The 15,723-nt window shown below is 47.6% G+C and overlaps 1 protein-coding gene across 3 annotated transcripts in view; it reads left to right on the top strand.

Moving 5' to 3' along the window:
• TRA2A (transformer 2 alpha homolog) overlaps positions 1–14,077 on the top strand; it is a 77,107-nt gene extending 63,030 nt beyond the window's left edge. For 2 of the 3 annotated variants that reach the window (XM_063921728.1, XM_063921726.1), the window contains 2 exons: positions 6,428–6,504; positions 13,626–14,077. In XM_063921728.1, coding sequence (XP_063777798.1) covers positions 6,428–6,504; positions 13,626–13,636 — 88 coding nt within the window. In that variant the 3' untranslated portion in view covers positions 13,637–14,077. The remainder of the gene's footprint in view (positions 1–6,427; positions 6,505–13,625) is intronic. The other variant, XM_063921727.1, reaches the window with a different exon arrangement.
• Positions 14,078–15,723: the final 1,646 nt, after the last annotated feature.

Genomic DNA, 15,723 nt, shown 5'->3' with positions numbered 1-15,723 from the left:
TTCAATTTTACACTGGTTTCGGTTACCCGTGTGACTGTTCACGAGACCTCAGAAGGGAGGAGTTCCCTAGTTCGGTTAGGCCTACTGGGCTCCGATTTCAGAAGTCTATTACCTCTTCTCGCTTTTGCCACTTTGGGAAAACTTTATGGAACATAATGAAGATAAAAGGGGGTTTTTCCCCCTTCTTCCAGTTACCATTCATCTTTGGTTTCTCTGGGAGGTTTTTTGCTCCGCTGCGCTTCAAACCACACTGACCGGAATTTTAGGTCTCTGCCTTTTTCGCTTTTCTTCCAAATGAGATTAGCCTAGCGGCCGTAAGTTCGGCCTCCTGTTCAGGGAGTACTCTATTGGCAACTCCCCGGGCTCGGCTTCGGCCTCAGCGGTCGTTTCTTCCAGAGGGGAGGTCCATTTTTCATATAAATCTGACACTAGTGGTTTTCAATCCTCTCTGAATGTTGTCAGGGCTCGTCAACTCTCTCTACAGAGGTCTCAGGCTATTCGATGAAGTGTTTTTTCTTCTTTGCTCTGGACGATGCTCCCGTACTAAATAGCCGGGGCCCCAGCATATGCTGGACAGTTGGATACATCTGATCATCAGACAGTCTTCTTGGCGGTTACTAGGGAACCTCCGTTTTCCAATTCAGCGCGCTTTACGCGCATTGTAAGACCTTCGTGGGCAGCCGCCCGCGGGGTCTCCATGAATATTTTGTCGGGCGGCTACTTGGTCAAACCGACATTCGTTTTGTCAAATTCTACAAGTTTGACACTTTTACGGCCTCTGCATCACTGTTTGGCCGAGCAGTTTTTACAGGACTCTCAGCGCTTTCCCACCCGTTTTTTGGGAGCTCTGGGACGTCCCCATTGTAACTACACTCCAGTGGCCCCTAGTGGATGAAGGAGAAATCAGGATTTTGGTACTTACCGATAAATCCCTTTCTCCGATTCCACAGGGGCCACTGGACGCCCGCCCAGCGCTGTTTCTCCTGATTTTTGTTTGATTAACGATTGCAGATCACCATATGACTGCTTGTTGGGTTCAGGCTAGCCTGGTTTTTTGTCAGGTTCTGTTCCAGGTTTAGTTTGTGTTCGCCTGGTTTACAGGGCGTCGTTAACCTCCTCTACCTTACGGTTTGTTTATTACAGCTCTCCTCGGGCACAGTTTAACGTAGACTGGCTTGGAGGGGAGATAGTAGGGGAGGAGCTAGCCACAGTGTGAGAATTTTTAAAGTGCCAGCTACCAATACCACCTACTATCTCCCATTGTAACTACACTCCAGTGGCCCCTGTGGAATCGGAGAAAGGGATTTATCGGTAAGTACCAAAATCCTGATTTAACCCCTGCCTGACTAAAATAATAGCGGGAGAAGAACCCGCCGAGAAAGGGGCGGGGCCTATCTCCTCAGCACACGGCGCCATTTTCTGTCACAGCTCCGCTGGTCAGGACGGCTCCCAGGTCTCTCCCCTGCACTGCACTACAGAAACAGGGTAAAACAGAGAGGGGGGGCACATTAATGGCTATATATTGTATATATTAAAGCAGCTATAAGGGAGCACTTAATTATAAGGCTATCCCTGTTATATATAGCGCTTTTTGGTGTGTGCTGGCAGACTCTCCCTCTGTCTCCCCAAAAGGGCTAGTGGGTCCTGTCTTCATTAGAGCATTCCCTGTGTGTTTGCTGTGTGTGTCGGTACGTGGTGTCGACATGTATGAGGACGATATTGGTGTGGAGGCGGAGCAATTGCCAAATATGCAGATGTCACCCCCCAGGGGGTCGACACCAGAATGGATGCCTTTATTTGTGGAATTACGTGATAGTTTATCTTCACTTAAACAGTCGGTTGAGGACATGAGGCGGCCGGACAATCAATTAATGCCTGTCCAGGCGCCTCAAACACCGTCAGGGGCTGTAAAACGCCCTTTGCCTCAGTCGGTCGACACAGACCCAGACACAGGCACTGATTCTAGTGACTACGGTGGAAATTCAAACGTATTTTCCAGTAGGGCCACACGTTATATGATTTTGGCAATGAAGGAGACGTTACATTTAGCTGATACTACAGATACCGTAAAACAGGGTATTATGTATGGTGTGAAAAAACTACCAACAGTTTTTCCTGAATCAGAAGAGTTAAATGACGTGTGTGATGAAGCGTGGGTTGCTCCTGATAGAAAGTTGATAATTTCAAAAAAATTATTGGCATTATACCCTTTCCCGCCAGAGGTTAGGGCGCGCTGGGAAACACCCCCTAAGGTGGACAAGGCGCTCACACGCTTATCTAAACAAGTGGCGTTACCCTCTCCTGAGACGGCCGCACTTAAGGATCCATCAGATAGGAGGATGGAAGTTATTCAAAAGAGTATATACACACATGCAGGTGTTATACTACGACCAGCTATAGCAACTGCCTGGATGTGCAGTGCTGGAGTAGTTTGGTCAGAATCCCTGATTGAAAATATTGATACCCTAGATAGGGACAAGGTTTTGCTGTCGTTAGAACAAATAAAGGATGCATTTATCTATATGCGTGATGCACAGAGAGATATCTGCACACTGGCATCTCGGGTGAGTGCTATGTCCATTTCAGCCAGAAGAGCCTTATGGACACGACAGTGGACAGGTGATGCGGATTCAAAACGTCATATGGAAGTTTTGCCGTATAAAGGGGAGGAGTTATTTGGAGTCGGTCTATCAGACTTGGTGGCCACGGCTACTGCCGGGAAATCCACCTTTTTACCTCAAGTCACTCCCCAACAGAAAAAGGCACCGACCTTTCAACCGCAGCCCTTTCGCTCCTACAAAAATAAGAGAGCAAAGGGCTTGTCGTACCTGCCACGAGGCAGAGGCAGAGGGAAGAGACACCAACAGGCAGCTCCTTCCCAGGAACAGAAGCCCTCCCCGGCTCCTGCAAAAACCTCAGCATGACGCTGGGGCCTCTCAAGCGGACTCGGGGACAGTGGGCGGCCGTCTCAAAAATTACAGCGCGCAGTGGGCTCACTCGCAGGTAGACCCCTGGATCCTGCAGATAATATCTCAGGGGTACAGGTTGGAATTAGAGACGGATCCTCCTCATCGTTTCCTGAAGTCTGCGTTACCAACCGTCTCGTCCGAAAGGGAGATGGTTTTGGACGCCATTCACAAGCTGTACTCTCAGCAGGTGATAGTCAAAGTACCCCTCTTACAACAAGGAAAGGGGTATTATTCCACTCTATTTGTGGTACCGAAGCCGGATGGCTCGGTAAGGCCTATTCTAAATCTAAAGTCCTTGAACATCTACATAAAAAAGTTCAAGTTCAAGATGGAGTCACTCAGAGCAGTGATAGCGAACCTGGAAGAAGGGGACTTTATGGTATCCTTGGACATCAAGGATGCGTATCTCCACGTTCCGATTTACCCCGCACACCAGGGGTACCTCAGGTTCGTTGTTCAAAACTGTCACTATCAGTTTCAGACGCTGCCGTTCGGATTGTCCACGGCGCCTCGGGTCTTTACCAAGGTAATGGCCGAGATGATGATTCTTCTTCGAAGAAAAGGCGTATTAGTTATCCCATACTTGGACGATCTCCTGATAAGGGCAAGGTCCAGAGAACAGCTGGAGACAGGATTAGCACTATCTCAAGAGGTGCTAAGACAACACGGGTGGATTCTGAATATTCCAAAATCCCAATTAATCCCGACAACTCGTCTGCTGTTCCTAGGAATGATTCTGGACACGGTCCAGAAAAAGGTTTTCCTTCCCGAGGAAAAAGCCAAGGAGTTATCCGACCTGGTCAGGAACCTCCTAAAACCAGGAAAGGTGTCAGTACATCAATGCACAAGAGTCCTGGGAAAAAGGGTGGCTTCTTACGAAGCAATTCCATTCGGCAGATTCCATGCAAGAATATTCCAAAGGGATCTGTTGGACAAATGGTCAGGGTCGCATCTGCAGATGCACCTGCGAATAACCCTGTCACCAAAGACAAGGGTGTCACTTCTGTGGTGGTTGCAGAAGGCTCACCTATTAGAAGGCCGCAGATTCGGCATTCAGGATTGGATCCTGGTGACCACGGACGCCAGCCTGAGAGGCTGGGGAGCAGTCACACAAGGAAGAAACTTCCAGGGAGTATGGACGAGCCTGGAAAAGTCTCTTCACATAAACATTCTGGAACTAAGAGCAATCTACAATGCTCTAAGCCAGGCGGAACTTCTCCTGCAAGGGAAGCCGGTGTTGATTCAGTCGGACAACATCACGGCGGTCGCCCATGTAAACAGGCAGGGCGGCACAAGAAGCAGGAGTGCAATGGCAGAAGCTGCCAAGATTCTTCGCTGGGCGGAGAATCACGTGATAGCACTGTCAGCAGTGTTCATCCCGGGCGTGGACAACTGGGAAGCAGACTTCCTCAGCAGACACGATCTTCATCCGGGAGAGTGGGGTCTACATCCAGAGGTCTTCAACATGTTAATAGACCGTTGGGAAAGACCAATTGTAGACATGATGGCGTCTCGCCTCAACAAGAAACTGGACAAATATTGCGCCAGGTCAAGAGATCCACAGGCAATAGCTGTGGACGCACTGGTAACTCCTTGGGTGTACCAGTCAGTGTATGTGTTTCCTCCTCTGCCGCTCATACCAAAGGTATTGAAGATCATACGGCAAAGAAGAGTAAGAACAATACTAGTGGTTCCGGATTGGCCGAGAAGAACTTGGTACCCGGAACTTCAAGAGATGCTCACGGACGAACCGTGGCCTCTACCTCTGAGAAGGGACCTGCTACAGCAGGGTCCCTGTCTCTTTCAAGACTTACCGCGGCTGCGTTTGACGGCATGGCGGTTGAACGCCAGATCCTAAAAGGGAAAGGCATTCCAGAAGAAGTCATTCCTACCTTGATTAAGGCACGGAAGGAAGTCACCGTGAAACATTATCACCGCATTTGGCGAAAATATGTTGCGTGGTGCGAGGATCGGAGTGTTCCGACGGAGGAATTTCAACTGGGTCGTTTCCTACATTTCCTACAATCAGGATTGTCTATGGGTCTCAAATTGGGATCCATTAAGGTTCAAATTTCGGCCCTGTCAATATTCTTCCAAAAAGAATTGGCCTCTGTCCCTGAGGTCCAGACTTTTGTCAAAGGAGTACTGCATATACAGCCTCCTGTGGTGCCTCCGGTGGCACCGTGGGATCTAAATGTAGTTTTAGATTTCCTCAAATCCCATTGGTTTGAACCATTGAAAAAGGTGGATTTGAAATATCTCACATGGAAAGTGACTATGTTACTGGCCCTGGCTTCTGCCAGGAGAGTATCTGAATTGGCGGCTTTATCTTATAAAAGCCCTTATCTAATCTTCCATTCGGATAGGGCAGAACTGCGGACTCGTCCGCATTTTCTCCCTAAAGTGGTATCAGCATTTCATCTGAACCAACCTATTGTGGTGCCTGCGGCCACTAGCGACTTGGAGGACTCCAAGTTGTTGGACGTTGTCAGAGCTTTAAAAATATACATTTCAAGGACGGCTGGAGTCAGAAAATCTGACTCGCTGTTTATACTGTATGCACCCAACAAGTTGGGCGCACCTGCTTCTAAGCAGTCGATTGCTCGTTGGATTTGTAACACAATTCAACTTGCACATTCTGTGGCAGGCCTGCCACAGCCTAAAACTGTAAAAGCCCACTCCACAAGGAAGGTGGGCTCATCTTGGGCGGCTGCCCGAGGGGTCTCGGCATTACAACTCTGCCGAGCAGCTACGTGGTCGGGGGAGAACACGTTTGTAAAATTTTACAAATTTGATACCCTGGCAAAGGAGGACCTGGAGTTCTCTCATTCGGTGCTGCAGAGTCATCCGCACTCTCCCGCCCGTTTGGGAGCTTTGGTATAATCCCCATGGTCCTTTCAGGAACCCCAGCATCCACTTAGGACGATAGAGAAAATAAGAATTTACTTACCGATAATTCTATTTCTCGGAGTCCGTAGTGGATGCTGGGCGCCCATCCCAAGTGCGGATTATCTGCAATACTTGTACATAGTTATTGTTAACTAATTCGGGTTATTGTTAAGGAGCCATCTTTAAGAGGCCCTTTCTGTTATCATACTGTTAACTGGGTTTAGATCACAAGTTGTACGGTGTGATTGGTGTGGCTGGTATGAGTCTTACCCGGGATTCAAAATGCCTCCCTTATTGTGTATGCTCGTCCGGGCACAGTACCTAACTGGAGTCTGGAGGAGGGTCATAGGGGGAGGAGCCAGTGCACACCACCTGACCTAGTAAAGCTTTACTTTTTTGTGCCCTGTCTCCTGCGGAGCCGCTATTCCCCATGGTCCTTTCAGGAACCCCAGCATCCACTACGGACTCCGAGAAATAGAATTATCGGTAAGTAAATTCTTATTTTTTGTCTTAACACCTGACACAGGAGTATATGATGTGTGATTGTATAATGTGTTCTCCACTCCTAGCAGCAGCAGGAGGAGATCCCCTTCACCATATTATAGCCGCTACAGATCAAGGTCGAGATCTCGTTCATACAGTCCAAGTGAGTACACATAATTCTATTTTTGCATAAATTGTTACTAGGAGGAGCGATATAAACTTGTGCAAAGCCTCCATTTCACATGAGATATACTCTGGCATATGTAAGAATTATTTCTGTGACTTTAAAACAGGGATGGGGAACCTTTGGCCCTCCAGCAGTTGAACTACACATACCAGCATGCCCTGCTACAGTTTTGCTATTCGGCCATGCTAAAACTGTTGCAGGGCATGCTGGGTTGTGTATTTCAACAGCTGGATGGTCAAAGGTTCTCCATCCCTGCTTTAAAAAGTAGAACTTTGGAGAATGTTCAGTAGATGGGTATTGTTAGAGTGTGCACGTAGATAAATCTGTTGCGTTTAAAACTCAATTGTAAACACGCGTTTATGCTTCTGTACAAGCTGCTGTTCTACTGCCCACTTCTGTGATTGGCCATTCCCTCCATTCTGGTGTCTTTACATATGAGGTTAACTGGAGGATTTGGAGATGAAGCAAAGGGTTTATGGTACCAAGGGCAAACTGCACAGGTTGACAAGTGATGTGTTTAGTGGTTTCATAGGCACCTATGGTGTATTGCACTGTGCTGCCTTCACCTTTTCCCACAATCCTTTGAACTGCATTTACCTTCGGGTGATCAATTGATTGTGAGAGATGTGACTGCTCTGAGTATTGTAATTTCGGGCAGACCAAAATGTGGTGAATGCCGGGCAGGCAGCTTGTCCAGAGAAACAATCACTGAGCAGCTGCCACACAGTGTAATGCTGGGTACACACTTACATCTGCAGATCAGCCAATCTGCAGATATCTATCTAAAGCTGGATCGGGCAGTGTGTTTTGCCGCGGGCAGACGGAGGAGAGCAGTGTTGCAGTAGCGCTGCAGGAGGTTGTCTCACAGCCGCCTGACCTCACGGCAATGTCCACCCGGCTCCAGCAAGCGTGACCTCACTTGCTGGAGCCGTACGGACGCTGCTGTGAGCGGCGCGGATGTGAGACATCCTGCTGCAGCGCAGTGCTGTAGCGCTTCTCTCCCCTGTATGCCCTGTGGCTGGCTCCTCTCTCCGCGGCTTCCGCCCCCTCTCCTCCTCTGGGTCCCACATCTCAGTACGACTTTTTTTTTTTTTTGTCGTCGGTCCGAGATGGTCGGTTCCGGGGCCAAATCCTGTCGCATTTGGCTCTGTTTCACTCAAAAGTACGTGAATCGGCAGCTATACCGCCGATTCATGTGCTATTCGACAAGTCGAATTCCACGACTTGTCGAATAAAAATTGATGGGATTGAATAGGTCGAATCACTATTCGACCTTAAAGTCAAAAACTGACTTCTTTTCGACAGACGGCAGTTTTCAACCCAAATTGAATATACCCCAAAGTGTATACTTTGTAAATGTGATGTTTCTCTATCGTCCTAAGTGGATGCTGGGGTTCCTGAAAGGACCATGGGGAATAGCGGCTCCGCAGGAGACAGGGCACAAAAAAGTAAAGCTTTACTAGGTCAGGTGGTGTGCACTGGCTCCTCCCCCTATGACCCTCCTCCAGACTCCAGTTAGATTTTGTGCCCGAACGAGAAGGGTGCAATCTAGGTGGCTCTCCTAAAGAGCTGCTTAGAGAAAGTTTAGTTTAGGTTTTTTTTTACTTTACAGTGAGTCCTGCTGGCAACAGGATCACTGCAACGAGGGACTTAGGGGAGAAGTAGTAAACTCACCTGCGTGCAGAGTGGATTTGCTGCTTGGCTACTGGACACCATTAGCTCCAGAGGGATCGAACACAGGCCCAGCCATGGAGTCCGGTCCCGGAGCCGCGCCGCCGACCCCCTTGCAGATGCTGAAGCGTGAAGAGGTCCAGAAACCGGCGGCTGAAGACTCCTCAGTCTTCATAAGGTAGCGCACAGCACTGCAGCTGTGCGCCATTTTCCTCTCAGCACACTTCACACGGCAGTCACTGAGGGTGCAGAGCGCTGGGGGGGGGCGCTCTGAGAGGCAAATAAAAACCTTATAAAAGGCTAAAAATACCTCACATATAGCCCACAGGGGCTATATGGAGATATTTAACCCCTGCCTGACTAAAATAATAGCGAGAGAAGAACCCGCCGAGAAAGGGGCGGGGCCTATCTCCTCAGCACACGGCGCCATTTTCTGTCACAGCTCCGCTGGTCAGGACGGCTCCCAGGTCTCTCCCCTGCACTGCACTACAGAAACAGGGTAAAACAGAGAGGGGGGGCACATTAATGGCTATATATTGTATATATTAAAGCAGCTATAAGGGAGCACTTAATTATAAGGCTATCCCTGTTATATATAGCGCTTTTTGGTGTGTGCTGGCAGACTCTCCCTCTGTCTCCCCAAAAGGGCTAGTGGGTCCTGTCTTCATTAGAGCATTCCCTGTGTGTTTGCTGTGTGTGTCGGTACGTGGTGTCGACATGTATGAGGACGATATTGGTGTGGAGGCGGAGCAATTGCCAAATATGCAGATGTCACCCCCCAGGGGGTCGACACCAGAATGGATGCCTTTATTTGTGGAATTACGTGATAGTTTATCTTCACTTAAACAGTCGGTTGAGGACATGAGGCGGCCGGACAATCAATTAATGCCTGTCCAGGCGCCTCAAACACCGTCAGGGGCTGTAAAACGCCCTTTGCCTCAGTCGGTCGACACAGACCCAGACACAGGCACTGATTCTAGTGACGACGGTGGAAATTCAAACGTATTTTCCAGTAGGGCCACACGTTATATGATTTGGGCAATGAAGGAGACGTTACATTTAGCTGATACTACAGATACCGTAAAACAGGGTATTATGTATGGTGTGAAAAAACTACCAACAGTTTTTCCTGAATCAGAAGAGTTAAATGACGTGTGTGATGAAGCGTGGGTTGCTCCTGATAGAAAGTTGATAATTTCAAAAAAATTATTGGCATTATACCCTTTCCCGCCAGAGGTTAGGGCGCGCTGGGAAACACCCCCTAAGGTGGACAAGGCGCTCACACGCTTATCTAAACAAGTGGCGTTACCCTCTCCTGAGACGGCCGCACTTAAGGATCCATCAGATAGGAGGATGGAAGTTATTCAAAAGAGTATATACACACATGCAGGTGTTATACTACGACCAGCTATAGCAACTGCCTGGATGTGCAGTGCTGGAGTAGTTTGGTCAGAATCCCTGATTGAAAATATTGATACCCTAGATAGGGACAAGGTTTTGCTGTCGTTAGAACAAATAAAGGATGCATTTATCTATATGCGTGATGCACAGAGAGATATCTGCACACTGGCATCTCGGGTGAGTGCTATGTCCATTTCAGCCAGAAGAGCCTTATGGACACGACAGTGGACAGGTGATGCGGATTCAAAACGTCATATGGAAGTTTTGCCGTATAAAGGGGAGGAGTTATTTGGAGTCGGTCTATCAGACTTGGTGGCCACGGCTACTGCCGGGAAATCCACCTTTTTACCTCAAGTCACTCCCCAACAGAAAAAGGCACCGACCTTTCAACCGCAGCCCTTTCGCTCCTACAAAAATAAGAGAGCAAAGGGCTTGTCGTACCTGCCACGAGGCAGAGGCAGAGGGAAGAGACACCAACAGGCAGCTCCTTCCCAGGAACAGAAGCCCTCCCCGGCTCCTGCAAAAACCTCAGCATGACGCTGGGGCCTCTCAAGCGGACTCGGGGACAGTGGGCGGCCGTCTCAAAAATTACAGCGCGCAGTGGGCTCACTCGCAGGTAGACCCCTGGATCCTGCAGATAATATCTCAGGGGTACAGGTTGGAATTAGAGACGGATCCTCCTCATCGTTTCCTGAAGTCTGCGTTACCAACCGTCTCGTCCGAAAGGGAGATGGTTTTGGACGCCATTCACAAGCTGTACTCTCAGCAGGTGATAGTCAAAGTACCCCTCTTACAACAAGGAAAGGGGTATTATTCCACTCTATTTGTGGTACCGAAGCCGGATGGCTCGGTAAGGCCTATTCTAAATCTAAAGTCCTTGAACATCTACATAAAAAAGTTCAAGTTCAAGATGGAGTCACTCAGAGCAGTGATAGCGAACCTGGAAGAAGGGGACTTTATGGTATCCTTGGACATCAAGGATGCGTATCTCCACGTTCCGATTTACCCCGCACACCAGGGGTACCTCAGGTTCGTTGTTCAAAACTGTCACTATCAGTTTCAGACGCTGCCGTTCGGATTGTCCACGGCGCCTCGGGTCTTTACCAAGGTAATGGCCGAGATGATGATTCTTCTTCGAAGAAAAGGCGTATTAGTTATCCCATACTTGGACGATCTCCTGATAAGGGCAAGGTCCAGAGAACAGCTGGAGACAGGATTAGCACTATCTCAAGAGGTGCTAAGACAACACGGGTGGATTCTGAATATTCCAAAATCCCAATTAATCCCGACAACTCGTCTGCTGTTCCTAGGAATGATTCTGGACACGGTCCAGAAAAAGGTTTTCCTTCCCGAGGAAAAAGCCAAGGAGTTATCCGACCTGGTCAGGAACCTCCTAAAACCAGGAAAGGTGTCAGTACATCAATGCACAAGAGTCCTGGGAAAAATGGTGGCTTCTTACGAAGCAATTCCATTCGGCAGATTCCATGCAAGAATATTCCAAAGGGATCTGTTGGACAAATGGTCAGGGTCGCATCTGCAGATGCACCTGCGAATAACCCTGTCACCAAAGACAAGGGTGTCACTTCTGTGGTGGTTGCAGAAGGCTCACCTATTAGAAGGCCGCAGATTCGGCATTCAGGATTGGATCCTGGTGACCACGGACGCCAGCCTGAGAGGCTGGGGAGCAGTCACACAAGGAAGAAACTTCCAGGGAGTATGGACGAGCCTGGAAAAGTCTCTTCACATAAACATTCTGGAACTAAGAGCAATCTACAATGCTCTAAGCCAGGCGGAACTTCTCCTGCAAGGGAAGCCGGTGTTGATTCAGTCGGACAACATCACGGCGGTCGCCCATGTAAACAGGCAGGGCGGCACAAGAAGCAGGAGTGCAATGGCAGAAGCTGCCAAGATTCTTCGCTGGGCGGAGAATCACGTGATAGCACTGTCAGCAGTGTTCATCCCGGGCGTGGACAACTGGGAAGCAGACTTCCTCAGCAGACACGATCTTCATCCGGGAGAGTGGGGTCTACATCCAGAGGTCTTCAACATGTTAATAGACCGTTGGGAAAGACCAATTGTAGACATGATGGCGTCTCGCCTCAACAAGAAACTGGACAAATATTGCGCCAGGTCAAGAGATCCACAGGCAATAGCTGTGGACGCACTGGTAACTCCTTGGGTGTACCAGTCAGTGTATGTGTTTCCTCCTCTGCCGCTCATACCAAAGGTATTGAAGATCATACGGCAAAGAAGAGTAAGAACAATACTAGTGGTTCCGGATTGGCCGAGAAGAACTTGGTACCCGGAACTTCAAGAGATGCTCACGGACGAACCGTGGCCTCTACCTCTGAGAAGGGACCTGCTACAGCAGGGTCCCTGTCTCTTTCAAGACTTACCGCGGCTGCGTTTGACGGCATGGCGGTTGAACGCCAGATCCTAAAAGGGAAAGGCATTCCAGAAGAAGTCATTCCTACCTTGATTAAGGCACGGAAGGAAGTCACCGTGAAACATTATCACCGCATTTGGCGAAAATATGTTGCGTGGTGCGAGGATCGGAGTGTTCCGACGGAGGAATTTCAACTGGGTCGTTTCCTACATTTCCTACAATCAGGATTGTCTATGGGTCTCAAATTGGGATCCATTAAGGTTCAAATTTCGGCCCTGTCAATATTCTTCCAAAAAGAATTGGCCTCTGTCCCTGAGGTCCAGACTTTTGTCAAAGGAGTACTGCATATACAGCCTCCTGTGGTGCCTCCGGTGGCACCGTGGGATCTAAATGTAGTTTTAGATTTCCTCAAATCCCATTGGTTTGAACCATTGAAAAAGGTGGATTTGAAATATCTCACATGGAAAGTGACTATGTTACTGGCCCTGGCTTCTGCCAGGAGAGTATCTGAATTGGCGGCTTTATCTTATAAAAGCCCTTATCTAATCTTCCATTCGGATAGGGCAGAACTGCGGACTCGTCCGCATTTTCTCCCTAAAGTGGTATCAGCATTTCATCTGAACCAACCTATTGTGGTGCCTGCGGCCACTAGCGACTTGGAGGACTCCAAGTTGTTGGACGTTGTCAGAGCTTTAAAAATATACATTTCAAGGACGGCTGGAGTCAGAAAATCTGACTCGCTGTTTATACTGTATGCACCCAACAAGTTGGGCGCACCTGCTTCTAAGCAGTCGATTGCTCGTTGGATTTGTAACACAATTCAACTTGCACATTCTGTGGCAGGCCTGCCACAGCCTAAAACTGTAAAAGCCCACTCCACAAGGAAGGTGGGCTCATCTTGGGCGGCTGCCCGAGGGGTCTCGGCATTACAACTCTGCCGAGCAGCTACGTGGTCGGGGGAGAACACGTTTGTAAAATTTTACAAATTTGATACCCTGGCAAAGGAGGACCTGGAGTTCTCTCATTCGGTGCTGCAGAGTCATCCGCACTCTCCCGCCCGTTTGGGAGCTTTGGTATAATCCCCATGGTCCTTTCAGGAACCCCAGCATCCACTTAGGACGATAGAGAAAATAAGAATTTACTTACCGATAATTCTATTTCTCGGAGTCCGTAGTGGATGCTGGGCGCCCATCCCAAGTGCGGATTATCTGCAATACTTGTACATAGTTATTGTTAACTAATTCGGGTTATTGTTAAGGAGCCATCTTTAAGAGGCCCTTTCTGTTATCATACTGTTAACTGGGTTTAGATCACAAGTTGTACGGTGTGATTGGTGTGGCTGGTATGAGTCTTACCCGGGATTCAAAATGCCTCCCTTATTGTGTATGCTCGTCCGGGCACAGTACCTAACTGGAGTCTGGAGGAGGGTCATAGGGGGAGGAGCCAGTGCACACCACCTGACCTAGTAAAGCTTTACTTTTTTGTGCCCTGTCTCCTGCGGAGCCGCTATTCCCCATGGTCCTTTCAGGAACCCCAGCATCCACTACGGACTCCGAGAAATAGAATTATCGGTAAGTAAATTCTTATTTTTTCTTCCTTAAAAAGTGAAACTAATTTTTTTTTCTCTTTCCATTTATAGGACGTTATTGAAAGGGACAAGATGCAGAATTTTTAATATCCGTGCATCCAGTTGACAAATACCATTTTTAGGAATTTATTATGAGCTTTCAAATCTGAAGTTTTCTGTTAATACTGTTCTGTGTACCAGAAATTGCTAGCCATGCTTTAGTTTGTGTAGCATCCAACATCCTGACAGGTGCGAGTAAGCATTCAGAAAGAGGTGTTTTTTTATTTTTTTTATTTTATTCTTCTTTCCTCTTTGTGGAACTTTAAAAAACTAAGCAAGCAGGAATACGTTTTTTTTTTGTTTTTTTTTTGTTTTTTCCCCAACCATCCCACCAATTTTCAAGCCCTCAATTAGGCTGTCCCATTTATTTTGTGAAAAAACACTTATTTAATGAGCATTCGAATTGCAAGTTACCGTTTGTTTTTGTGATGGTTTCTGTGTATAGTAAAAATGTAAAAAGACAATCGTGCAAAGTCTGTTGTTTTGCTCTTTCACTAATGTAGCGGTTTGTCTTCCTGTTAATGAGAGCTATGTCCCTGGGCTGTTCAGCTTGGTAACTCCACTCTGGTTTTTGCATCTATGCAGGATGTGATCACCATAACCTAATACAAACAGTATTACCAGATATAACAAATCTATAGCTGGCTCGTAGCCTCCTGTTCTGTAGTTCTATGCTCCGTTCTGAGGCTGAGTTCATAGAACAGCTAAATTTATATGGCAGAGTGGAAAGGATTTTGGGACAATATACTTATAGCCTACTGTTGGAAAATGGTTTGTCCAATTACCTTGTCAACAAACTGGCAGATGTTTTAAGTGCATGGCCCTGCTTTGCCCATTATTAAGGTGAAGTAAGGCTATTTACAGACTGGCGAATCGCACTCTGTATGTGCGGCTGGAGCTATCAAAGTTACTAGCTTCACACGTCTGAACGGTCGGTGCTCCTGACTGTTATTACTGCTGATCTGTGCCAATAGTGATTGGGCCGCATTGTGCCTTTGTCATCCTGAATATTTCCCTGCATTAACACATGCAGGGACGCAGTGACTGCTGCATATAACATGCTCAGTTACTTCTAAAGCGCATAACAAATGTTCAGATATTGTATCTTCAGGTTTTATATACATTGTATTTTACTGGTTTCTTGTCTTGCATAACACACTGCCTGCTTTAGAAAGTATGAATATCTCTCTAAAGAAGGTCAGAATGAGTGGCTGAATGGGAGGTCCCTCTCCGCAATGTGACACAGACCTGGGAATGCTGTTCCCCAGTCACACCAGTGCACTAAAGCTGCATGTACAGTTATGCCGGGTACACACTTAATAATGTGTGTACCTGCCAATATTGGCAGATACTTGCCAATGGCGGGGGGAGGAGCTGGATCATGCTGCGTTCGTCGGCATGGCCATCGCTTGCGTCACTTCCAGATGGGAGCAGACTGTAAACTTGGACTTCCCTTGAGGATAGTATTTCTTGTGGTCACATACCTCTAAGTTGCCGTTTTTAAGATGCGTTATCACTTGGCAAGAGAATGCCAACTTTCTACATGTACTCATGTTTCCTTTGTAGTGATCACATCCTCGTACTTGTGTGAATTTGTAGAACTATTAAGTAGTGCGTTATTTCACTTATAGGAGCAGTTGGTTTCAAGGCTCTTGTTTTCATACTGTCTCACAACCTTAAGGGGGGTACACACTAAAGAGATGTGTGCTGAGTGATCTATCAGTGACCGCTCAGCACAGCGCGATGTGTGCTGAGGGGAAGTGCTCACTTAACACAGTGCTGAAGTGAGCAACCTGCTAAATTATGCCTGCATGCAGGCTCAGTCTAGCACTATCGCTGTGGGGCATACACACGAGAGATCCGTGCTTAATATCTAGTCAGATTGCTTAGATTTTAAGCACTGATCTCTGTGTAACCTGAGAAGAGCAAAAAACATTGATAAACATGGATGTTTGATGCATATACTATCAGTACACCGTATCAAACATGGTGGTAGATGTATTAAGCCTGGAGAAGTGATAAAGCAGTGATAAGTGCAAGGGGATAACGCACCAGACAATCAGCTCCTGTCATTTTTCCCATTCATAATGACTGCCTGGTGCGTTAATCA

This window comes from Pseudophryne corroboree, chromosome 5 (genome assembly GCF_028390025.1).
Source record: "Pseudophryne corroboree isolate aPseCor3 chromosome 5, aPseCor3.hap2, whole genome shotgun sequence".
Lineage (NCBI taxonomy): Eukaryota > Metazoa > Chordata > Amphibia > Anura > Myobatrachidae > Pseudophryne > Pseudophryne corroboree.
This window is presented reverse-complemented; position numbering and strand designations above follow the sequence as displayed.